The sequence below is a fragment of the Pocillopora damicornis genome, chromosome 11, assembly GCF_964200805.1.
Source record: "Pocillopora damicornis chromosome 11, jaPocDami1.2, whole genome shotgun sequence".
Taxonomy (NCBI): domain Eukaryota; kingdom Metazoa; phylum Cnidaria; class Anthozoa; order Scleractinia; family Pocilloporidae; genus Pocillopora; species Pocillopora damicornis.
The window spans coordinates 17,263,147-17,289,826 of record NC_142680.1 but is presented as its reverse complement, the minus strand read 5'-3'; the positions used below and the strand labels follow the sequence as shown (position 1 = coordinate 17,289,826).

General features: G+C 38.0%; 2 protein-coding genes, 1 long non-coding RNA gene and 1 pseudogene across 4 annotated transcripts; all 4 read left to right on the top strand.

Moving 5' to 3' along the window:
• Nucleotides 1-1,023: 1,023 nt before the first annotated feature.
• On the top strand, nucleotides 1,024-7,470 carry LOC149037872 (uncharacterized; annotated as a pseudogene). Its single transcript, XR_016180842.1, has 3 exons — nucleotides 1,024-1,344; nucleotides 4,909-5,375; nucleotides 5,669-7,470. The product of XR_016180842.1 is annotated as an uncharacterized LOC149037872 (transcript).
• Nucleotides 7,471-10,745: 3,275 nt separating this feature from the next.
• On the top strand, nucleotides 10,746-16,796 carry LOC113668912 (uncharacterized). The gene is made up of 4 exons (XM_089186522.1): nucleotides 10,746-11,431; nucleotides 12,124-12,382; nucleotides 14,603-15,088; nucleotides 16,124-16,796. The coding sequence occupies exons 2-4, from the start codon at nucleotides 12,133-12,135 to the stop codon at nucleotides 16,432-16,434; spliced, it is 1,047 nt and encodes a 348-aa protein (XP_089042648.1). The 5' UTR covers nucleotides 10,746-11,431; nucleotides 12,124-12,132; the 3' UTR covers nucleotides 16,435-16,796.
• A 4,559-nt stretch (nucleotides 16,797-21,355) lies between these two features.
• On the top strand, nucleotides 21,356-22,160 carry LOC149037871 (uncharacterized). Its single transcript, XR_016180840.1, has 2 exons — nucleotides 21,356-21,526; nucleotides 21,612-22,160. It is a non-coding gene; the product is annotated as an uncharacterized LOC149037871 (long non-coding RNA).
• A 619-nt stretch (nucleotides 22,161-22,779) lies between these two features.
• On the top strand, nucleotides 22,780-26,297 carry LOC113668910 (uncharacterized). The gene is made up of 3 exons (XM_089186518.1): nucleotides 22,780-23,143; nucleotides 24,250-24,741; nucleotides 25,631-26,297. Exons 1-3 carry the CDS (start codon nucleotides 22,894-22,896, stop codon nucleotides 25,939-25,941), a joined length of 1,053 nt encoding a protein of 350 aa, XP_089042644.1. The 5' UTR covers nucleotides 22,780-22,893; the 3' UTR covers nucleotides 25,942-26,297.
• The last annotated feature ends 383 nt before the right edge of the window (nucleotides 26,298-26,680 follow it).

Below are 26,680 nucleotides of genomic sequence, written 5' to 3'. Positions count from 1 at the left end.
GGGGTTAATTCGAGACCCAGACCAGACTATAGCTAGGGTCATTAAACAATCAAAAGAACAGCGTTAACCGTCTGCAATTTTCTATGTATGGAAAAGAAAAATTTGGTGGGAAGAGATTGGGATTTTTGTATACTTGGTGCGAAGCCGATCTCTAAAATAAAATTATGCATGGCACTTGGTGGACACTTCGGCGGTCCACGTCCAAAACATTAATCATGCGTTTTCTTTCTCTTAACACCCATGTTATTGTGCGAGGGCAAAGACTCTATGTCAAGGCAAATCTGTTTATCCCTGTCATGATACTGCCTAGATTTCAGCCAGCGGTTAGCCTATGACTAGTACCTAGGCCACCATATACAAGAATGAGCATCTAATAATTATTCACAGGTGGTGTGATTTACTCTCCTGGGTTCTGTTCTGTTTGCTTTGTAATAAAATTGTGAGTTCTTACGCCTCCAATCCCTAAATATAAGTTAGCAAAATATGTTAGCCTTATTGCACTTGTTTTACCAAATAAATTCAAGACCAAGCCGATTAGATTTTAATCCCGTAGCGAAGTAAGTTGCTCAATGCCTTTCGAACAATCTTGCCTATTATTTCTAAACTGAATTCAGTTGTTGTTGTCAAAGAAGAAAGGCTAAGCAACATTCTGGTTAATGATTGACCTAGGCAACATTGACTAATTTTTCCCTCGTCGATAAACTCTAAACTAGTATGTAACTGAGTTCTCTGTATGGAATTATTTCAACTATTATTTCAAGGGGATTGTATCCTGGAAAATCTTTTTTTGCAACACTTATGAACAGTTCAATTTTTGATTCAGCTACGAATTTACCAAAACCTAGAATAAAATAAGATCAAGAAGCCCTTTGAGGAAGTCTTGTAATCAGTGATGAAAGTAGGGTCTACTTGTGGCAACGCTTAATCGCGTATGCTCTTATTTCTAGACATGCAGTCATAGACAAGGAATAAATTATGCATTGCTTCCGGGAAATTGAATGATTCCCGGAATCAATTGTTCGTTGCATACCTAAAAAACACAGTAATATCACTTTATGCTGCCCAGAGGTGTCTCGCTGTTCTAGTAAATCAAGATGTCTTCGCCAAGAGAGCACGAAGAGGCGTCCGAATTACCCTCCGATGAAGCTTTTGAAGAAGTAAACAAGTACATTAAAGGTGTCTACGACATTCTAAAACAGGAAGCGAATAAAGTTTACAAGGAAAGGGAAGTGTTTGGTGAGGAGGCGAAGAAGCTTGAGCATGTCCACTTCTCGAAGATGCTGAAACTTAATGTTGGCGGCCACCTTTTCTCGACAAGTTTGTCGACCGTGATTAAAGATCCAGGTAACTTACTCGTGTTTCTTGCAGTTAAAAATACATAACCTGCACTGTAAATTTGTCAACTGGGTCTAAGTCGACCCCAATAAAAACCATTTCAGCCCTTCAAAAAACCATTTCAGCCCTACCAAAAACCGTTTTGGCCAAAAGAGGAAATCGATTCAGCCCCTTACTGAGATTCAGCCCCCATATAAGGCCATTTTTTTTTTCCACAATGGGTCAGTTAACCTTAATTTGGGGCCATTTCAGACCATTTTTGGCCTCAAAGAACAGAGTGATTTCGATCCAAAACATTCAGCATTATCAGCTCTATATATTTTGCAACTCGAATAACTCAAACACAGCAAGGTTTCCATTAAATGAATCAATCAAAAAATCCATTCAACCATCAGCTTTATCCAAATATAACAACTTTTATAATTTCTACTGAACTCGCAGCTTTTAAGCTAAAAATATCATTAAAAGACAAAACCTTTCATGGGTGTCATAAAAAGTTTTTTTCTTCCGTGATGGATGGACAATTTAGATTGCACAGTTTCCTCATCGGAAAAAAAAATTTGCATACCACGAAATAAACTTCAGAGAGGCCGAAAGAGCCTCATTTGACAGGTGGTTGTTAGCAGATTCGGCCCAGGGAGTGGGTTTCCAGCAAATCGATCCCAAATTTAAAATCCAGTCTTTCGACTTCGTATATTCCGAAAGAAACTTCTCTTAATTCCGTTGCCCCTAAGTCTCAGCTAATTCTTGTTACTGGCAACTTATTTTTTAAGCAGATTGCCCGTTTTCCTTCCACAACAGGTGTTACCGGTTCAAGGACGTTAGCTAATCATTTACAAACATAGCTGTCTACTTTTGGCCATTTCTCTGAAAAAAATTATATATCGGGTTCTGTTTGACCCAGAAATTCACTTTAAATAGGTAAATAGTCTCGAGTTCAATCTAGTGTAACTACACAGTTTTCACTGACGCACCGGCTATCTCAGTCACCATAAAGGTTTTGTTTACCAAGGTACCGACAAGAAATTTAATTATGTGACCGTGCAATCAACTCGCGTAGGCATCGCGTTTCGTGCGGCGTTGTTTCGGTCTTTCGGAAGTAAAACCCATTTGAAAATTTGAAAGGAATCTACGTGAAGAATGCATGAGACAGTTTAACAATCATCTTGTAGAAAGTGTATTTTAATGAGTAATTGTATTAAACCGGTAATTACTGTAAAGACCATGTAGAAGAGTTGGACCTCGTGATTGGATACGAACTCCTCGTTGAGGTCAGCATAGAAAGCTCTTCCCAACAAAATTGTTCAGTTGATTGCTGATTTCATTCGCTGAAGGTTCGTACGATGTTATATTAATGCATTTCTTGCTACTTTGAGGACTAAAAATAAATTTGTTTGCTTAAAATAAAAATTTTGCTATGTTGTTAATATTAAACTAAGATACCAATCCCATGAGTGCTGAAGGGCAGGAACCCATTGCTTATATTAGTAATGGGCTCCAGCGAAGTGCCAAACCATAGGGAGGGAACAGGGCAACAGCGCCCGAAATTTATTGAGCAATAATCACAAGACTATCTGGTGACCTTGAAAGCAATAGACTGTTCTTTAGGCAAGTGCCACGAGTATTTATGAAAAATTACCAAGTCTCCAGCGATCAGTATAAAACTTGAAATATTTTTTATTCTATTTGGGATAAAAGCGGGTGGGAAGCGTGATCTATATGAAGGCGAGAGCAGGAGGAGAAACAACGAAGACGATGGTTTTTTGTTTGTTTTACTCCGTCAAAAACACTTATCTAACAAAGTTTTGAAATTTCCATTTAACTTCCACCAATGCTTGAAAGAAAATTTTGGAAGCAAGAAAACGTAAATTTGTACTCGGGCTGGAAAAACAGCATTAATTGTGGTGCATATCAAACTCTATCCCCAGCGCGACAAGCATTTGTTTTTCTCGGTTCCAGGTGTACGCGACCACTAACCCCACGTAATGCGCATGCTTTCCGTTGCGAGTTTTCAAAATGGCGGACAGGCCAAAGAGGGAAATAAAAAAAAAGCGATTTTGCAATGAATACTCAACATACACCCCCGCTAGATAGGTGAATCCACGAAAAAAAGATACAAAACTGTATGATATTGAGATCGATATGATTTTAAATCGATACCGAGGGCGCCTTAATTTGCGCCTGCGTAAAAGAGATATCGCCCGAGACCCTTCGCTCGGTCGTGTTTTGATCAAAAACGCCTTGTTAATTTCACGCAACCGCTCGGAGAAAAGGTAAAAATGACGAGGGAAAAACTTTACCTTCGAGTTAGAAAATTAGCGAAATAGAAAGCCACAATATTATAGTTTAATATTTCAGAGGTACATTGAGTGCTTTTTCCGTAGAGAATCCGCACGATGTTAAAATATTTGAAAATTACACTCGATTTGAGTGGGGCGTTGAAGTGGGCGTGGTCACTATATTCATGTTAAGACTATTTATACCCCATGAGTTTTATATGATTTGGAAATCCCTTCAATTCCATCACGTCATAAGTCATGAGATAACATGACACATGTACACTTGTACTTCAGTATCTGGTAAGCTGTAGCTGTCGAAGAGCTCCAGCGCAGAAAGCGATCCAGGGTCATCTAGGTTAAATTTCGACAAAGACTATGTTAATCAGCCTCAGTAATTTTTCGGTGTGGCAACGAAAAATCTGTTCAAGGAAGACCTTCTTGGGAGCTCACCCCATACGAGTGCACATCTCAAATTGCTGAAGATTTTGCCCCGTGGTGCAAACTTGTTTCAAAGGAATGCCGCTTCAGTGAGTGCGCGGAGAGTGCGGAGTGGTTCACTTTACAATTGGCCACGAAATAGGGACCAATTTTCACTCCCTCTAAAGTAGGAATTGGTTCCAGAAGGGCTGATTTTGCCATGCAATCGTACCATTTTGACCCCATTGAAAGCCAAAACTACCCCTCATTTTTCCAAAAGTACCCCTCATTTTCCCAAAACAGCCCCGTTATGAAGTCGTTTCAGCTATCCCGTACAGGACCATTTCTGCCCTCTTTGCTGGGGCCAAAAAAACTCTTTTCCAGAAGGGCTAAATTAGCACTTAAAATAGGATTGTATTTTACTCTACGAAATGACCCTATTTTGGATAGATCCAATTTGGATCAGATCTTTTCGATTTACAGTGTAGGAATAACTGGCTAATAAGAGTTGTTAAAGGATCTTTAAGTTAATTCGAAACATTGTCAACGAGGATGGCGAAGGATGATGAAGATTGGGTCTGATTGAAATCGACTGACGAACTACGAACGTACGGACACGTTGCCAGAAGCCCAGATCATAACATAAATCCCTTGCTTAAAGACATATGGAATTTCACTCACCATGGATCATTCACATGGAAAGTTAAACGTCATTCACGTTAGGGAAATGTAAATGCAGAAACAGATGAGGATAAAAGCAAAATAAAAGTCTTCCACATAATTAACTTATCCATTTATTACCTTATCTCAATAATTCCGACATTTTTCGACCTGAATCAAATGTAACTAACGCCATTTTGTGTGCTTACCCATCCAGGTTCCATGTTACATGTCATGTTCTCTGGAAGGTTTGACACAAAACCTGACGAGGATGGAACCTACTTCATCGATCGAGATGGAACTCACTTCCGCTATGTCCTGAATTATCTTCGCACGGGGGAACTTGTCGTTCCCGATGATAAGATTATTCGTCATGAACTGCGGATTGAGGCCAAATTTTATCAAGTCGAAGGGATGATAAAGGCGCTGACACAAAACCCGTCAGAAAAACCGCCTTCGAGGAGTCTGAGATCCTCTCAGCGGACCAAGGCAAAAGTTTAGTGTAGTTGTTAAAGAACATCCCAATCCTTCACAGCGTTGGCGTTGTAAAGTTATACCGAGCTTCTCGTGATGGCTGGGCTGCCTCCAACTTTCACTCCTGTTGTGACAACAAAGGGCCAACAGTCACAGTGATAAAGAGTGGAAATTACATATTTGGAGGATATTCCGAAGGAGAATGGGATGGTAAGATTGTAACCAAAAATATTAGTGTCGATTAATGACTTGTCCCTGTCTCTAATGGTTAAACTATCTGAAGAGTCTTGACGCAGATCGTATCCCGGCGAGTTCTGAGTTACTTGATAGAAGTACTATAATAATTCATCTCCGATAGAGTGTACATGACTCTTGAAACCCTGTATCGTTGAAGCAATTTGAATAAAGACGGTCAAACAGATTACTCTTAGTTGTATTAGTTATAAACCTAGTCGTAAATTCACTAGATATAAAGGTGTGTAAATCGAATTTGTATTTTCAAGGTTCTTCAGGGTATAGAAGAGCACAAAACTCGTTCCTATTCAGCCTCGTCAACCCAAGTGGTCTGCGACCAACAAAAATGCGCTTGAGAGCTGAACAGGAAGGATATTCTATCTGGTGCAACAGCAGTTATGGCCCAGTATTTGGAGGTGGCAATACTCATGATATTCTCATCCACAACGCACCAAATACTAACAATTGCTCCACAACCCTCAACAATACATATCAGTGCGCAGTGGGAAGCACTTTTCTGACAGGAAATCAAAGCTTTCGTGTGAATGAAATGGAAGTTTTTGGATTCGACACTTGATAACGTCTGTTATTATGTGACTGGAGCAGATTCTTAGACTGTTATTCATGGCCTTTACTTGAACGTGTTATATAATAGATAATTCATGTAGGTTAAAAATAACAATCAAACCCTTAACAGGTTTTCCGTTTTAAGAAGTTACTTATTTGTACTTCTTTGGCAACTGTGATTATGATCAGTTCAATAGAAGCCCCCGTCATTATTTTATTATTATTAAAATTTCTAGCACTGCACCAAAGACATTGAAAAAGTGCTACAAGAAGATCGTCACGAGGCAGATCAATAAATAGATAGACAACGCGGAGGAAGAACTTTCTCTTTTGCTGCATTTATTTGGAATTATGGATATTCTATTAAGTCGAATTTGCGGTAATTAATTTTATTTCTTTGGGTAACGTGAGTATTTTATTTAAAAGAATACTACCAGCTTTAGTTACAGCTTGCCCAATTCTTAGCAGGTTTTGCTCCACATTATACTTTTCTGCACTCCGAGTCGTAGTTTTCCACTCCTTGCAATTACTTCTTACAAGAGTAAATTTACATTTTTTTTTTAATTTGGTCTTGTACCTCTAGCTGGTAGGATCTTCAGAGGCTAGAGGTACAGCTTGAATATATAGTTGACTTTGCCCAATTTTTACACAATTTTCGTTGAATTTTGCTTTTTGGCATTCTATATAGTCTCACACTACATCAGCATCACTTTGTCAAAAATATCTTCCTGTTCCTTGGTCGTATACCTCTAGCCGGTAGGATCTCAAGTGGCTTAGAAAATACTACAGGCTTAAGGTGCTTCGTGCATTTACTTTTTGATTTATGGAAAAAACCTTCCTACATTCCATGTTAGTCTTACACTGTTGTGGAGTCACTTCATAGGTATATTTTCATGCTTTGCCGTCTTAATCATCCTGCTAGTAGGATCTTGCATTACTCACAAAACACTACCATCCAGAGGGGCAGCTCATGTATGTGAAGTAAGCTTGAAATCATTAACATTGCTATGTTTTAAATGAATTTCAAGTTGATAAATTTTAAATTAGCCTGATTTATATTTTCATCAGTTGTGGATTTATTTCAATACAAATATAACCAGTTTTAGATGACTTTGACTTGAAATTCGTTTAAGACTTAAATATGTCAACCAGATTTACTCAAGTTTGTTATGTAATTCTATGCTTAAGTATGAGTGGAATTTCGTAGTAAGAAACGGTCTCGATTTTCGTGATGTTTCTGTTTGATTATTGAAGTATTGTTGAGAAGGCCAGCCATTGTCTGAAATACTAAAATCAATTCATCTTTAGGTAGTCCTAGGATAACATGATTTTAATTCACGAAATTGATATATTCGCTTCGTATTTTTCAGTGATATTTAACAGCATGTATCACTGTATGAAAACCTTAGGGCAAGTTTTTCTTGAAAATATAGAATGATCATCTACTATATATATATATATATGTGTATAGAATTTATACAATTATATAAATAAGTTTAACCTGTGCCTGTGTTATTTATTGTATTTTTTAAATAAAAATTTCTATTATTATAAAGAAATCAAACCTTTCTTATTCGAAAACCAACCAGAAACCCTTTGCTTATTGCCAAATAATGCCTGCTCTAGTTTCAGCTGATTCCCCATAGAGAGACATTTGATGCTTATAGCTTGTGTGTTGATTCAGGATGTAAGTGGCTTCCTTTTCGATCAATGAAGTAAGATCTATCCTCGCCAGGTTTTGTGTCCAATCTGCCTGAAAACATGGCGTGTAGCACAGAACCTGCGATAAGGAGCATAAACATATTTCGCCATGAAATCAAATAGATACTCGTATACTGATCTTCGGGTATGCATGTGCATGTTGAATAGCATTCCCACTGTGGTAAAAGAGAGAGGTAGGGGTAGTTGGAACATCCCCCCTCTGTCTTTACTGCGTTTAAACATTCTGAAGATATCATACAATCATTAAAAAGTTTGGATAAAACCACGGGCTATGCATATTTTCAAAGAGTACGCTGCTTAAATATTTGTTTTGACGTTTCTTGACTTTCTTCCTCTGTCTCGGTTCTGAACAAATTTTCTTCTGAGACACCTTAATTTACGCATTTAATTTAAAATCGAACTATAACGAACGCATTCGCTTTACGAGAAAAAAATGGTGGAAATGTAAGGAGAGCTTTTTCGAGAATATGCAGTCTGATTTTGAAGCCGGTTAAGGGCTAAACGCGTTTTCATTGTTCTGTTCTCAGAAAAAGTTGTTCTTTATCGTCAACCAAGAGAGCCTGTAATTTTCTTCCGCAGTTCGTAAGAAAAGGCAATTCAAACTGGATATTCAAAAGTTTAGTATTGCATTTCCAATGAAGAGTCGTTTACTTGCGCGCGAATGAGTGATTCCTTCATTTTAAATATGAAAGTATCAGCTTCCGTCACGAATTATATAAAATTTCACGGGCTAGTTTATCTTTACCCTTTAAGTGTTTGTCTGCCCTACCAAATAATCGAACACCGACAGTTTCCTTCACGGCATCTTTCCTGTCAATTTCCATAAATGATAGATGCACAGCAGCTGGTTTCTCACATAGATTATAGATGCTTTTGATTAAAAGATGAAGATTGAGTCCTTAGTTTGCGTATTATCACAACTTTTCAGACCAATTGAAATCATTAAACAGACATCACTTTGTAATATGCTAAGTAAAGTTCAATACATGGATCTTTAGTCATGGTCTCTAGACTTGTCGTGAATTACGACCACCGACATTCAGTTTCAACATCTCTGAGAATAATCGACGTTTAAATACAAATAGAAATTTGATAAATTTTAGTTTGATACGCTTGTGGCTTAAAATTTAGCACAAACTTTAGAATTTATCACTTGTGATTCGTGTTTAACTCAGCTTGCGTTCTCTTTTGTAACGTGACGAGACAAGTTCAAATGCATTCTGCCATGAGAAATTGGAAAAATTAGAATTACAAATATGGGAATCTAAGGGTTTACAACTATCATCACTGGGGCAGAGCGGTCACGCGAGGAAACAGATCATTCCAATTCAGTACTATTATCTTGTCTCTTGCAGAAGAAAGATGCCGTCATTTCGTAAGTCGCAGTATGTAGAGGATTCGCTCAGCGATGGGAGCTTTGAGGAACTCTACAAGCATATTGATGACGTCCACGACATTCTGAAGCGGGAGACGAACAAGCTTCGCAAGGAGAAAGAACCTTTTGATGAGGTGGCGAAGAAGCTTGAACATGTTCACTTCTCGAAGATGTTGAAACTGAATGTCGGCAGCCATATCTTCATGACAAAGTCCAGAGACCACGACTAAAGATCCAGGTAATTTCACTGTTACTTAGAATATTACAAAGTGATGTCTGTTAAATGAACTTCGATTGGTCTGGAAAGGTTTAGTCGTCTTTATGAAGACGTATTCCGAAAACATGGTTTTTAAACATACAAAAGCCAAATGTTAGTGGTTTAATTTTTGTTGAATTTTCCTTTTTCAAGGAATTCCGGAAGAAAATTACAGATTCTTTTGGATGACGGTCAAAAACAGCTTTTTCTGAGAATTGAACACAATAAATACGTTTAGCCCTCCACGCACTAATTTCAGACTGCATGTACTCCACAAAGCTCTCCATACATTTCCACTTTCTTTTTCTCATAAAACGGATGTGTTCGTTATAATTCGATTTTAAATTCAATGCGTAAATCTAGTTTTCTCAGAGGAAAATTGGCTTAGAACCGAGGCACAAGAAGACAGTCAAGAGACGTAAAAATAAATATTTAAGCAGCACTCTCTTTCAAAATATGCATTACCCATAATTTTATCCAAACTATTGAATGATTGTTTAATATCTTCAGAATGTTTAAGCGCATCAAGAAATAAGGAGAATGTTTCAATCACCCTTAGCTCTCTCATTTACCACAGTGGGAGTGCATCCCGACGATATGTATACATGCATGTGTTTGACATAAGCTGATTTCTTAGCGAAATATATTTTTGCTCCTTATCACAGGTTCCATGTTACACGCCATGCTTTCAGGCAGATTTGACACAAAGTCTGGCGAGGATGGATCTTACTTCATTGATCGAGATGGGACCCACATCCGGTTCATCCTAAATTATCTGCGCACGGGGGAGCTTATCGTCCCTAACGATGAGATCATTCACAGAGAACTGCTGGCAGAGGCCAAATTTTATCAGGTTAATAACCAAGCTAGAACGAGCAGTATATCCGTTTAAGGATTCAGTGATTCTCTCGTCCAGTCAGGGGCAGACTTTGATGAATTGGTTGAAGAACACACTGCGGTGAGCTTGTATCTAGCTTCTAGAGATGGTTGGTGTTCTTTCAACTTTCACTCCTGTTGTGATAACAAAGGGCCAACAATTACTGTGATCGAGAGTGGAAATAACATATTTGGAGGATTTACTGAACAAAGTTGGGATGGTGGTAAGTGTTAAACACTGGCCTAGTTCTCTCCTATCAGTTGTTCTCAAATCCTTGTCGGAAAATCACGAGGAGAAACTAAAATAATTAATTTGTAAAGGCACGAATGTCCCCCAACGTTTTAGTGTACAGGAGAAGTTTGTTCATTTGTTATAAATTTCTACCTTAAAGATTTAAGGCAGATTAAAATTTTGACATCAGATACAATCAACAATTAGGTTCTATTTTGTTTTGTGTGTTCGGTCACAGAGGACATCAAAATGAGTTAAGAACAGGAAATGGCAAATGACCCATTTTGTTACTAAATCAAGTTAGCTCTCTGAAATTTTTCTTCTGCATTGCCAGCTGGGTGTGTCACACACGTGCAATGCCGGTAATGAATCTACCAGGCTCACTTGGGACTCTATCAGTTTATCGCCTGATTAGAACAATTTATTTTCAAGAAGCTAAGAAAACTTCAGATCTGAGTTTGGAGAATGTTCCCTCCTTTGACCAGCTCGGTACAGCTGGGAGACCGCTGAACTGTGAAACTGGCAGATAGTCGGGGGTTAATTCGAGGCTCAGACCGGACCATACCTAGGTTCGTTAAACAATCAAAGGAATAGCGCTAACCGTCTGTCATTCTCTGTGTATGGAACAAAAATTTAGGGGACAAGAAGTTGGGATTTTTGTACACCAGGTGCGTCTTGCCCGAAGCTGCTCTCTAAATAAAAAATATAGAAAAAAAACAAAAACAAGCGTAACGCATGGCAATTGGGCTGTCCACGTTCAAAATGTTGATCATGCGTTTTTTTTCTCTTAACAGTCTTGGCACTGTGCGAGTGAGCAAAGGGCAAAGACTATATGTCAAGACAAATCTGTCTATCCCTGTCGTGATACTGCCTAGATTTCGGCCAGCGGTTAGCATATTACTAGTACCAAAGCCACTATATACAAGAATGGGCATCTAATAATTATTCACCTGTGGTGTGATTTACTCTCCTGAGTTCTGTTCTGTGTGCTTTGAGATAAACGTGTGAGTTTTTACGCCTCTAATCCCTAAATATAAGCCAGCAACATATGTTAGCCTCATTGTACTTGTTTTATGAAATAATTCAAGACCGAGCCGGCTAGATTTTAATCCTGTAGCGCAATAAGGAGCCTTTCGAACAATCTTGTTTATTATTTCTAAACTGAATTGAAATGCTGTCATTAAAAAAGAAGAGCAACATAACATTCTGCTTTATGACTGAGCTACGCAAAATTAACTAATTTTTCCCTTGTCGATAAACTCTAAACTAATGTGTAACTGGCCGGGTTCTCTGAGTAAAACCATTTCAACTCCTGTACAAGTTTTTCTAAACTATTTTCAAGGGGATTGTATCCTGGAGATTTTTTTCGCGTAAATGCTTATGAAGAGTCCAAGTTTTGATTCAACTTCGATCGTAAGAATGAAAAATTTGTACGCAATTTACCAAAACCAAGAGTGAAACAGCATCAAGAAGCACTTTAAGGACGTCTTGTAATCAGTGATGAAAGTAGGGTCTCCTTGTGGCAACACTTAATCGCGCATGCTCCTATTTTTAGACATGCGTGTGACCACTCAATTATACATTGCTTCCGAGAAATTGAATAAATCCCGGAATTGACTGCTCATGTTAACTTTGCATGCCTGAAAAGGCTCAGTAATATCACTTTGTGCTGCGCTAAGGTGTCTTGCTGTTCTAGTTAATCAAGATGTCTTCACCGAGAGAGCTCGAAGAAGTGTCCGAATTACCCTCCGATGAAGCTTTCGAAGAAGTAAACAAGTACATTATAGGTGTTTACGACATTCTGAAACAGGAGGCGAACAAAGTTTACAAGGAAAGAGAAGTGTTTGATGACGTGGCGAACAAGCTTGAGCATGTCCACTTCTCGAAGATGCTGAAACTTAATGTTGGCGGCCACCTTTTCTCGACGAGTTTGTCGACCGTGAATAAAGATCCAGGTAACTTAGGTCATGTTTCTTATATTTAAAAATACATACAGTAAGAATCACTGACTAATAAGAGCTGTTAAAGGATCTTTAAATTAATTCGAAATATTGTTATGCATGGTGTCACATTGTTTGGAATCACAATGAGGGTCAACTATAATTGCTTTAAAGGACAAGGTCACTCAAAAAATTGCATATCTTTTGTAGCCACCAATTAAATATTTTACACTAAGCCGAGTTAGCTACCGTTTTTTCAGTTTCCAAAGTTGCTTCGATCTTAATGAAAACCCACTTAAAAGTCGCCAAAGTGCACCGCCATTTTGAATAGGTAATTAGCTTAGATATGACCACAAACCGTCCAACTTTTCATTACCCCCGCCTGTGTCGACGGTTTACCTTTCGATCGTGGTCACGACAGTTCTTAAATGGTATCGTTTTAAGCCAAAATGAGCCAAAAGTGTGGAAGAAAACAATGACTAAGAAGGTGAAATTAGTAATCTACTAGAGACTACGGATACGTGTTCTTCTTACGCCAAGAGCTACTAACGCCGAGAGAGCGCATTCGCTGTCAGAAATAACCAGATTTGAAAAACAAGACGGAGGATGCAAATAACAAATAAATATACGAAAGATCGTCAGCCATCATGAGTGAATACTTTCAACGGAAAGTGGTGTCTTTTCGCTTACAACAAGTTTTGGAAATGAGCTGAAATGAACTAGGTTTATATTTAACTCCGTGTATTTGTTGATGTCTCAATGTGACTGATGTATCTTTAACTGCAAGCTTTCCTAGTTACTTATTTTTTAAATTGGATTCGACATTGATGCAATGAACAATCTACGCTGTCCACTAGTTTCATTCAGTGGATAATGTTATACCAAGTAAGTTTCAAATAAGGTGTCAGCGGCGGTAAAAGCAGAGTGTGTTTATTTTCAAAGATTGTCTAGATTAAATTTTTTAAAGTTTATATTTGAAAGATACGAGAACTAATCTCAAGAGTAACCAATTGGGTATAAAAATGCAACAGGGTAAAAAAAACTGCGTATCCAAAAAAACAATACAACCAGCTAATTTAAGTACCGAAGATTGTAGATTTCACCAGTCGTTAACCCTTTACACCCTAGCTCAAGTATGCATATTCTCCATACTGTTCTGTATGCATTTTCTTTAAGTTGTAGCCTGCAGTGTAGTCGTCTTATCAGTGCGAGCCAACGTTATAAGCTCGCGATCGTTTATCGACCGGCCATGTTTGATTTGGATTTGAGGTGTACGATGGGGGTAGGGAACGGGGAAAAGGCGAAAAGACGCCTGCCCGAAGAAGCTGTTCAAATGCTATAGACCCCCTGATTAGTTACGCTACACTGAATTTCCAGAAATAGGCAGATAAACAACAAAAAATTACTGTTCCAGGCAATTGTTGATATCTTTGTATAAAGACTGGTCCTTGTGTAAAGAAAGGAAACTTCGTTTTTAACATCATGTGTGGCAAATTTTAGTTTGACGGCGACTTCTTTGTTCGAAATCCTTTATTCAGGGATGATTTTCTAAGGAGAAATTAGATGCTAGCTTCTCTTAGCTTAGAGTCAAAGGGTTAAAACCAGTATGATTCCCATCTCCTTTCGCAAACTCCTAGCATAGTTGTAATGACTTAGGATGAAATCACTTAATTCTCCTCTTCCAAGATTTCCATAGATCTACCCGATATACTGTTGATAAGCTGCATAGAGATAGTGACTAAAGATCAAATAGGTAACTTAAAAAAAATAAAAATTAAAAAAACGGAAACAAATAAGCAACATTTAATCATAAAATGTAAGAGGAACAGAACAGCATCGTTCTCTTGATTGTACATTTTCATTAGATCAAGATTTAAAATACATGTATCTAGGATCTAAACGGCTACACGTCATTGTGATTGCAGACTTTCCATTCTCGATGTAATTTGAGAGAAATCATGTTAGTAATGAGAAAGTAGAGTACATAATGTATCCTAAAGTAAATCCTATCAGTATTACTCTTACCGATTTTGCATTGGTGAAGGCACGGATGATCTATTACAGTCGTGGAAGCCCACTATCGCAGTTAGTAACAAGACTTGATTTAAGCACACGGCTAAAAATTTCTCCTTCTTTAAAATATACGAAACCCTCGCACTTTGCCCAGCAGCAAAATAAACGGTATTTGACATAAGCTGGTTTCTCGGCGAAATATGTTTTTGCTCCTTATCGCAGGTTCCATGTTACACGTCATGTTTTCTGGCAGATTTGACACAAAACCTGACGAGGATGGATCTTACTTCATTGATCGAGATGGAACCCACTTTCGGTACATCCTGAATTATTTACGCACGGGGGAGCTTATCGTCCCTAATGACGAGATCATTCGCAGAGAACTTCTGGCTGAGGCCAAATTTTACCAGTTCGAAGGAATGATAAACGAGCTGCAGCCAACGCCATTAGCAGATCCAATCCAGACTGTGATTCAACCGTTCAAGGATTCAGTGATTCTCTCGTCCAATCAGAGGCAGACTTTGATGAATTGGTTGAATAACACACCGGGCATTTCCAACAGCGATGAGCTTTTGTTGTACCGAGCTTCTAGAGATGGTTGGTATTCTTACAACTTTCACTCCTGTTGTGATAACAAAGGGCCAACAGTTACAGTGATCGAGAGTGGAGATAATATATTTGGAGGATTTACTGAACAAAGTTGGGAAAGTAAGTTCTAAACACTAACCTACTTCTTTTCTTTCAGTTGTTCTCAAATTATTGTCGGATGGTTACGACAAGGATGCTTAAATAATTATAATGCTAACGGAGTATTTGAAAAGGCATAAATGTCCCCCAACGTTTGAGTGTTCAGGAAAAGAATGTTAATTTGTTATAAATTCCCACCTGGAGGATTTGAAGTAGATTAAAGATTGGACAATAAATACTATCAACAATTGGACTCCATTTTATTCTGTCTGTTCCGTCGCAGAGGACATCAAAATGAAATAGGAACAGGATAATGGCAGATTACCCATTGTGTTTCTAAATCAGGCACCGAATTTGACATCACATTACGCACCCGCGCACGCTAAAACATTTGCAGTGTGTTGTTTCGAGTGTGACTAATCGTCGCGTGTCGCGGCTCGCGCCTTTCCAAAGATCGCAATTCATTATAAATTGTCGCGGCGCGCTACTATAAGTAAAACACCGTTGTTTCCAGGAGAATCTCCACTCCTCAGCCTTAGAAATTTAGAGACCCTCTTGTACGTTCATCAAAAGAAAATATAACTTCAAAACGAATGTAAATTCCAAGGGAGGGTCTCTGTTTCTGAAAATGTTTATCCTTAGTCTTTGCAAAATTAGGAACTTTTGCTTCAGAAAACCGAAAGGTAGAGGGCGTAGAAACGAGATGAACGAAATCGTGTTCAACATTAGTGCCAGTAAGAGGCCGTCAAGATTCCAATATAATATTATCTCGGAAAATTGTTTCAAATTTGAGCCCCTCGCTGTACAAATAAAATGAAACAATTTTGTGGTGACGTCCTCTGGTGTGTCTGTGCTCTTTCAGATTAAAGGCAACCACCATTCGCACGACGGGTACATTTAGCTCATTGCACAAGACCTTTCCTCACCCAACATTAAGGCTCTATTCAAAAAAAAAAAAAATTGGTGACTAGTTATTGGATAGTAGAACAACGGAATTTTAAAATTTTCAGATTCTGTAAGCATTCAATTTAACTGGTTAGCTTGTTTTTTGTTTAGGTAGTGGATCATACAAAAGTGCAGAAAACTCGTTTCTGTTCAGTCTTGTCAACCCGAGTGGTCTATCACCAACAAAAATGCCTTTGAAGAGTGGACAAGAAAGATATGCTATGTATTGTCATACTGGCTATGGACCAACATTTGGAGGTGAAAATTATCATGATCTTTGTATTTTCAATACACCAAACTGCAACAATAACTTTGCATATTTGAATAACGCTTACCAATGTCCATCAGGACAAAATGCCGAGACGTTTTTAACAAGAAGTGAGACATTCAGGGTGAGTGAAATGGAAGTTTATAGGTTATAGAAGTAAAACAAGTTTTTTTTCTACGACTGAAGCGAAAATGGCTTATAAACTACTGTCTCTTGTTCATTTTCTTTGACAAGTCATAGTTGCACGAATACTGTTGACTTGAGAAAAAGAAAAATCAAACTTTAGGAAAAACAGTAATGGAAAAGATCGTAATGTGTGTTCTTAGGTTTCATGGATTGCTGAATTTCTTAAATAATTTTTTAAAATCCTGACTATTGAGACCTTTCCCCTGTCTATAACGTAGATGATGTTGCGAAAATGTACATGTTCGCACTTTTGTTCATACACAAATGTTTGTGGAACTAAGGTTTAAAACCATTGATATTAAAAAAAAATAATAAAAGCCATCAAACAGAGTCTTCCCATACTTTTGTTTTCGTTATCACCCGGTCCTCCTTCCCTTTCTCCAAAGCCCCGGCACTCTGTTCCCTTAAATAAGAACAGTCAGAATAATGCTCTCAAAACTTGCAAAGCAATCTCTCGGCATTGTCAGCGGATAGTTCCATTGCGCAGCGACGAGCATTTTACAGAAAAACCCCGACGTGCACGTGAATTGGCCACTGTTAAGAGATTCTCCAGATAGTCTTTAGAGCATTAGCCCATCGTCAGAGCTAACTCAAAACGTCAGCTTGAGAACATCTCAACGGTGGCCGATATCCATTTTCAACAAATACTGACCCATTAATTTTAATTTTCCCATTTAGTGAATCAGAGGTATTGCTTTATTGGGTATCACCAGGAAACCTTTACGCAAGTGTTGTTGTTACCTTTTTTTTCTTTAGGAAGCAAATTTTTACATATGATCTAGAAGTGTCTGAAAAGAAAAAAAGTCTTGACAAATTAGGATCTTTAAAGAAAACATTGAATATGTGGTTCCAAAGAGACCTCTCCGTCGTTGGTAGGATAAATATAATTAAAACATTGGCACTTTCAAAACTGGTCTTTATCTGCAGCGTCATGAACACCCCTTTAAAGACGTAAACAAGATGACGTTCGACTTTATCTGGAATCACAAACCCGCCAAAATAAAAAAGACTACCCTTATCGAGCAAAAAACAGCTGGTGGCTTGAACATGAAGGATTTTTCTCTCTTTGACAAAGCGCTTAAGTTAAACTGGGTGAAACGGTTATGCTCTGACTCGGATACTCCACAGCAGTACATACCAAAATCGCTCCTAGCCGATGTTGGCGGTGTAGAACTGTTTAAATGTAATTATGATTATAAACTGGCAGGACAATAAATAAAAATGAGGTTCTCTCACAGCAAATCTGGAATAACCGATTTTTAACTGTGAATAAGAAAATGGTATTCTTTCTTCATTGCTATCAAGCAGGAATAAAACAAATCTGGGACCTTTTTTACTCCTGTGAGGGCCATTTCCTTCCATTTAATTCTTTTTGCAATAAATTCAATGTAAAATGTAACTTTTTACAATATTATAGCATTCTTTCTTCTATTCCCCAAAATTGGAAGAAAATATTGCAAGAAGGTTCCAAAGACCCAGTTACGCCTCCTACCTCAATCTGTTCACTGTCATGCAAGACTATATACAGTATGCTGCTTAGCCTTAAAGATCTTCCTCCACCAACTTCTGAGAAAAAACTTTTAGAGTCTGGCGCCGAGAAAAGTGACTTGACTAAAATCTACCTCCTATCATTCAAAGCCACGAGAGAAATTAAATTGACGATGTTCAATACAAAATCATTCACCGAATTTTACCAACGAATAGCTTGTTACACAAAAATGAAAAAAGTTGCCTCGCCCTCCTGTCCCTTTTGTCCTTCTGAATGTCAGACCCTGTGGCATTTGTTTATAAACTGCATGCACGCAAATTCTTTTTGGAATAGATTCCAGGAGTGGTACTCAATCTCTAGTAATACGAAACTGCTGCTGTCGGAACTAAAGGTTATGTTCAGAATTATTCGCTGTCGCACCTACTGTTTAGCCCTCAACCATCTCGTTATTTTGGGCAAATATTTCTTGTATGTTAACGCTTTAAATACCATAATGTACAAATTCAATGATTTTGTCTCACTTGTGCGCGAAAAAATCAATCTAGAATAATACACTGCAGTCACTTGTAATAAGGAGAAGGAATTCAGGAACAAATGGAAACTTTTTCGTCTTTAAAAAATTGTATTGTGTCCTTTTTCTTCTCAACTTTTATATTTTGATTTGTTTCTTTTCGCTACCTATTAATTTAATAATCTTTTAAATTCTAGAAAATTAATACCCTATGTATTGTAATTAACAAACAAAATTATTTTTAGTGACTCGAACAATTAACATGCAAACAACAACGTAAATAGATCAACTGTAATTCAACTTGACTAGTGTAATTGTATTGTAATATATGTATTGTAAGTAGTGTAAGTTAATGTAGTGTAAGCATCGTGTAAGAAGTAAGTATAGTGTAAGTACATATGAAAGTATAATATATAGAAAAAATATAAATAAAAATAACAATAAAAAGTAATAGAAAAAATGAAATTTAAGGTAGTTAATATGCTTCAAACGTTGCGGCGAATGGAATGTTATTCAGTTCATTTTCAAAGAACAGATTACGTGTTAAATAATGATTTTAGATATATGAAATTCATATATGTGCAATACGGTGAAGAAAGGAATATAAGAATATAAGCTAAGCTGCGAGGATCTCTTATATTCGGTAGATTACAAGTTGATTGTCACGCACTAGCGTGGTGGATGACACTCTTGGCACGGAGCTATTTTCGAGCATTTTTAAATAGCTGCACTGGCGTCAGTGAGATAATCTTTTTTTTTTTTTTTTGGTAATACTCATTTTCATCTTAGTAACTTAAGTTTCTGATTTGTTATTCTTGAAAATTTAGACAACATTTATTAAATTTTGTAATATTATATCCTATTAATCTTCTCCATTACCAATCATCCTTGTTGTTATATATTTTATTTTACCACTTTCACGCGTTTTACCCTAACAAACTAATATTGTGAGCTTTCCTTTGATTTGAAGATAACTTCGAAAGTTGCCATAATAACTTAGTAGTGTGACGTAGTTCCCTCCTGTTCTGGAAATTGAAGCTTCACATCTTGATGAAAATTCAATCAGCTAGAGAGCTTGGCTCAAAGGCTTTCTTATGTTAAAAAAAAAAATAATAATAAAATAAAATAAAAAATTATGATCTTCTACCTTATAAAACCTCGTGAAAGGTGAGGTATTCGTATGGAACTTCGTTCCAGGCATCGTCCTGAGATGATCATTTCGACGTCGCAAAGATTTAGCACGTTCAAGTTTGTGCCACTGATAAATCTGGAAAACTACCTAAATTATCCGTGTATTTTGTCGATTTTTGTTGAATTTGTCCGTTTTATTCAAGATGCCAAAACCGGGCGTTCCCAAGAATATAACGGCAAGCACAATACCCCACAAGTTTCAGGAAGCAAAGCAAAGGATGGCACCTCTATATTGTTTAGTAACTTCCTTAACATTGACTGCAGGTCCAGATTGCATGGCAGCTGATTGCGTGCAAAACTACGTAGGTGAGAAGTGCAACCAAGTTTACGTCAAGTGTAGCGACACACATGCTGCGTGATACAGAATTAAAGTTGGTAAGAATGGTGAAGACTGGTACTGATTGCAATCGACTGACGAGCTGCGAGCGTGTGGGCACGATGCCAGAGGTACAGGCCATGGCTTAGATCCCTTTGCCTAAAAGACAAATTGAACTTCACTCTCCATGGATCACTTACATGGGAAATTTAACGGCACAAACGTTGGCTGGACATCAAAAATGGAAAAAAAAAGCCTAAATGGGGAAACGTAAATGCAGAAACAGATGGAGATAAAAAGCAAAAGAAAAGTCTTCCATGGAATAAACTTATCCATTGTGGTAGCATATCTCAATAATTCCGACCTATTTTGACTTGAATCAAATGTAACTAACGCTAATTTGTGTGCTTATTCATCCAGGTTCCATTTTACATGCCATGTTTTCTAGAAGGTTTGACACAAAACCTGACAAGGACGGAACCTACTTCATTGATCGAGATGGAACCCACTTCCGGTATATCCTGAACTATCTGCGCACGAGGGAGCTTATCGTCCCCGATGATAAGACTGTTTATTATGAATTGCAAACTAAGGCCACGTTTTTTGAAGTGGAAGGAACAATAAAGGCGCTGACACCAATACTCTCCCAGGATTTAGTGATCCTGTCGTCCGATCAAGGCCAGACTTTGATGAACTGTTGTAAAGACGCTACATTAGGTTGGAAAGTGAGAGAGAGACAGAGAGCAAGAGTTACCCGACGAAAAACGAGTACCCCGCGAAAGAGACGAGCTGGAAAGGCCTCGAGGAAATATAGAGAGATGGTACATAACAAATCGAAAAATTAAAGTAACCCGAAATACCGCTTAGAGCAAGCCAAACATGGCAATGACATTTGAAGAACAGAAAATTCAAGAGGAAGAAAAGGCCCAAACAAAATGCAAAGGTCTGATGAATACGAGAGACAAGGAATTTGAGAAAACAGTCGAAGAAGCAGCCAAGAACGAAGAGAAAATAGGCATCGAAGGATATGAAAACACAGATAAAATTAGGAGGTAAGACATGTCAGATATTTGAGTTTCAGCATCGCAGTCATTGACGTTTAAACGATCTTATTTCACCTCCAAAGAGACAGTTTGCCAGCGACCTTTGAGAGGAAAATGTGTAACTTTTATGGTGAGAAAAAAAAAAAGTAAGCTAAATAGAAATTTGGCTAATGTAAGTTTAATACGCTTGTGGCTAAAAATCTAGCCCACACTATAGGATTTATCACTTGCAATTCGTGTTTAACCCACCTTGCGTTATCTTTCGTGACGTGACGATACAGCCCTGAGGTTAAAATGCATAGTATTATGAGAAGTTGCAAAAATTAGAATTACAAATTTGAGAATCTTAGGGCAGAGCGGTCACGCAAGGAAACAGATCACTCCAACTTAGGTTAAGTTTGCTCGGTGTTTGTGTGAGGGGTTGGATATCAATGGAAGTTACGATGTGGACATGGAAAGGGAAAGAATAACGTCTGTCATATTTGGCTCGTGTTATGATGACCTTGATTGGTAAGTTTTGATGGTGTCAAATACCATTGTTTCTTAAACGCCGCAACACTCTCTTTGACGTCCCATATCTTTTGTTCAATTATAGGAGAAATACCGCGGTCTGTAAGATTTGCAAAGACGACGATGGAGAGGATTGGCTTGGGTACGATAGCTGCGGCCAGTTTTTCCATGCAAGTTGTCTGGATGTGCCTTTCGCGGAGACGCTTACGCAACATTTCACCTGCCCTTAGGGTGGCTTCTTGTCAGCACAAGTAGAGTTTAAATTTTAAAGCTGACTATAACAACGAACCAGATGATGAACTTAATGTCATGTACAGACCTTAATTTGCAAGATAAGAAATACAGTCCTTGGAAGTCAATTAAGATAGATTTTCACGAGCGTCAATGGTGCAGAATCGTAACTTAATGGAGCCGACAGTGGACAACATCCCAGAATTCAAACTTTGTGATTTTTTTCTCGGCTTAAACGCTAAGTCAGTTGTTCAATTGAATAGGAAGAAAAACATTTCGAACGGAAAACAACATTATTTGCACGTGTGGATCTTTTGAGAAAAGGTCTCCTAAACGAGTGGTCTTGATTGTAAATATTTAAGGAATGGTAAATACATTAGCCTTAACATGGCTGTTTCTCGAAGCTCAGTGTTTTCCTACTTGCCTTTTTTCCACGTGAATTGGGAGCGATTAAATAGATATAATATGCAGTAAAAGAACTTCAGCTGATAGAAATTTTAAATTTCTTATCTTAGGCTGTGGATACAAAATTCAAGTGAAAAGGAAGCCAACTGTGATTAATGCTTTGAACAAGTCAAGATACGTTTTTTTCGTCACACAACAAGTTACATAACGTGAATATCATTCTTCTTGATGCCTCTCCCGGTGTCACCAATGCCTTTCCCGATGCCTCCGTTGGTTAATAGAGCATTAAAAGTATTGTTCCAGTTAAAGCTTGAGGAAAATTGCTTAACTTTTTAAGTAGCGAAGTGTAACTTGGTAACATTTCGGCTTTACAACACGATTGTTTTCTGCAACTACAAAACGTACATTTAATTCTTCTTGGTACCTTTCGGATGCCACCGATGCCTTCATTGTTTATTAAAGCAGTAAAAGATATATGTACAATCAACACTTTTGAATTGCTTAACATTTTATTTAGCGAAGTAAACTGTTTACACTTCGGCTTTACAACACGATTGTTTCCTGATACTACAAATGATCTGTCTATATATGAATTATGAAAGTTGTTTCACCGCTGACCACTCGTATTTGGGTCGTTTTTTCTATCCCCGCTCGTCGCCCGTGATGTAGTAACTCCCAACTGAATTCAAGTTAGTGCGTCGTTAAATTGTCTTGTCTCTCGCAGAAGAAAGATGTCGTCATCGCCTAGGTCGGAGGATGTAGAGGATTCACCCAGCGATAGAACCTTTGAGGAACTTCACAAGCATATTAATGACGTCCACAACATTCTGAAGCGGGAGACAAACAAGCTTCGCAAGGAGAAGGAAGCTTTTGACGAGGTGGCGAAGAAGCTTGAACATGTTCACTTCTCGAAGATTTTGAAACTGAATGTCGGCGGCCATATGTTCACGACAAGTCTAGAGACCATGACTAAAGATCCAGGTAATTTGACCGTTACTTAAAATATTACAAAGTGATATCTGTTAAATGAACGTCGAAAGGTCAGGAAAGTTTCGGTGATCTTTGTGAAGACGTATTCCGAGAACATGGTTTTTAAAACTACGAAAGCCAAATGTTGGTCGTTCTATTGCTTGGTAACCGAAAATATAAACAGTAAGGAGGTAACGATGTACTAGAGAAGAGAAATGAAGAATGAAGAACAACTGCTAGTCCGACAAATTTTACATAAAATGAGAACGTGACGGAAGCTGAAACTTCCACTTTCAAAAGGTTTGGCTCGAGAATTCACTCAAGCGCAAACGAACGATTCAGTCTTCCGCTTATATTCAAAGGTGCTCCTAAATTGATAGAGGAAATCAGTTGCGGTGCATTTGCCATGTATGGAATTGACTGAATAAATTCCATAAAGGAAGTTGCCGGTGTTCGATTATTTGGTGGGCAGACAAACGCTAAAGGGGCAAATATAAACAGCCCGAATATTTTATGATTCTTGACGGAGGTGACACTCTAACTATTAAAGGGTTTGGCTCAAAGAAAGGAAGCTTATTCACTCACAAATTAACGATTCAACTAGAAATGGACCACTAAACTTTAAAATATTCAGTTTGAATCGCCTTTTTCTATGAATTCTGGAAGAAAATTACAGATTCTCTTAGTTGACGGTAAAGAACAACTTTTTTTCAGAATGTGTATTCTCGACAAAGTTCTCCATACATATCCGTTTTTTTTTTCATAAAGCGAATGCGTTCGTTTTCATTCGATTTTAAATTCAATGCGTAAATCTTGGTGTCTCAGATCTAGAGGAAGATCGGCTTAGAACCGAGGCACAGGAAGCCATTCAAGAGACGTACAAACAAATATTTAAGCAGTGTGCTCTTTCAAAGTATGCACCACCCATGATTTTATCCAAACTATTTAATGATTGTATGATATCTTCAGACAGAGGGGGAATGTTCCAACCACCCCAACCTCTCTCTTGAGCCACAGTGGGAGTGCCATTTAGTATGCATACCCAAAGATCAGTGTACAAGCATGTATTTGACATAAGCTGATTTCTTGGCGAAATATTTTTTTGCTCCTTATCGCAGGTTCCATGTTACACGCCATGTTTTCAAGCAGATTCGACACAAAACCTGGCGAGGATGGATCTTACTTTATTGATCGAGATGGAACCCACTTCCGGTACATCCTGAATTATCTGCGCACGGGGGAGCTTATTGTCCCTAATGACGAAATCATTCGTAGAGAACTGCTGGCAGAGGCCAAATTTTATCAGGTCGAAGGAATGATAAACGAGCTGGAACCAACGCCATCAGCAGATCCAATCCCTGTAGCTGTAGTTCAACCGTTCAAGGATTCAGTGATTCTCTCGTCCAGTCAGGGCCAGACTTTGATGAATTGGTTGAAGAACACATCAGGCTTTTCCAACAGAGATGAGCTTTTGTTGTACCGAGCTTCCAGAGATGGTTGGGCTTCTTCCAACTTTCACTTCTACTGTGATAACCAAGGACCAACTGTTGCAGTAATTAAGAGTGGAAATAACATATTTGGAGGATACACTGAACAAAGTTGGGATAGTGGTAAGTTCTAAACACTGACCCAGTTCTCTTCTTATAGTTTTTCCCAAATTCTTGTCGGAAAAATTACGACAAGGAAACTCAAATAATTAATGCTAACAGAGTATTTGAAAAGGCATAAATGTCCCCCAACGTTTGAGTGTACAGAAAAAGTTTGTTAATTTGTTATAAATTCCCACCCTGAGAGTTTGAAGCAGATCAAAATTTGGACAATAAATACAAACAACAATTATTTAATTTGTGATTGTTTGGTCACAGAGGACATGAAAATGAGCCTTTTGAGTCGCGGCTTATCAAAGGTTGCAATGCATTAAAAATTGTCGCGAAAAGCTACCATAGTTTCCAGGGCTGGGGACTCTCCTCTCCCCGGCCTTAGGAATTGAGAGACCCACTTGGACATTCATCGAAAAAGAATATAACTCCAAAAAGAAAATAAATTCCTAGGGAGGGATCTCTGTTTCTGAAAGTGTTGTTGTGCTAAGTCTTTGCAAAAATTAGGATCTTTAACTGTAGGAAATGGAAAGGAAGGGACCTTGGGAACGTGATAGACGAAATCGAGTTCAAAATAAGTACTAGTGAGAGGTCGTCAGAATTCTAGTGCAAAGTCATTTCGGAAAATTGACCTTGCACTGGAAAGTCTCTCGTTGTACAAAACAAATAAAACAATTTTGTGATGACGTCCTCTGGTATATACGTGCTCTTTATGATTTAAGGCAATCACCATTTGTACAACGTGTACACTTAGCTCATTGCATAAGACCACTCCCCACCCAATACTGAGACCCATTCGAAGAAAGTCGTGACTAGAAATTGGATAAAAGAACAACAGAAATTTAAAATTGTCAGATTCTGTAGGCATTAACTTTAACTGGTTGGCTTGATTTTTGTTTAGGTAGTGGATCATATAAAAGTGCAGAAAACTCGTTTCTGTTCAGTCTTGTCAACCCGAGTGGTCTGTCACCAACAAAGATGCATTTGGAGAGTGGACAAGAAGGAAGAGCTATGTGTTGTAACGGTAGCTTTGGACCAGTATTTGGAGGTGGAAATGATCATGATCTTTGTATTTCCAATGCACCAAACTCCAACAACTGCTCTACATATTTGAATAACGCTTACCAATGTCCATCAGGACAAAATTCTGAGACGTTTTTAACAGGGGGTAAGACATTCAGGGTGAGTGAAATGGAAGTTTATAGGTTATAGAAGTAAAACGAGTTTTTCTTCGACTAAACATAGAATGGTTTGTAAACTACTGCCTCTCGTTCATTTGCTTTTACAAGTTATAGTTGCACGAATACTGTTGACTTGAGAAACAGAAAATCAAATCTGTAGAAAAGATAGCAATGGAAAAGATCATGTATGTTCCTTTTTTTGATGAATTGCCGAGTTTTTTAATTACTTTTTTAAGATCGTGATTATTGAGAACTTTCCAAAGTCTATAATATAGACGATGGCGCGCATATGTACACATGTTCGCACTTTTGACCATATACATGTCTCTGGCACTTAGGTTTAAAACCATCAAATAAGTAAATAAATGAAAGCAAAACAAAACATGACATCAGAGAGTCTTTCCCACATTTTTTTCTTTTCGTTGTCACCCATTCCTCCTTCCCTTTCTCAGAAGCCCCGGTACCCTGTATGCACTGCAGGTAACTTTTTCGATCGTAATGTTACAATGTTGAAAAGGTATATAGCAGGGGGTGAAGCTACTTTCTCCATATATTCTGTTAAAGTAAAACAGTCGAAATGATGCTCTCTAAAGTTGTTACAAAGTAATCTAACAGGACATTATCAGCGGATAGCTCCATTGCACAACGACGAGCATTTTGCGCCGTCACTTTGTGTTTTCAAGAAAAACATGGTGGTCACCACGGTGAACTGCGAAATTCCTTCGAGCTGGTTAGTTTTGATTTATTCAAATGAACCAAAGATGTGAACT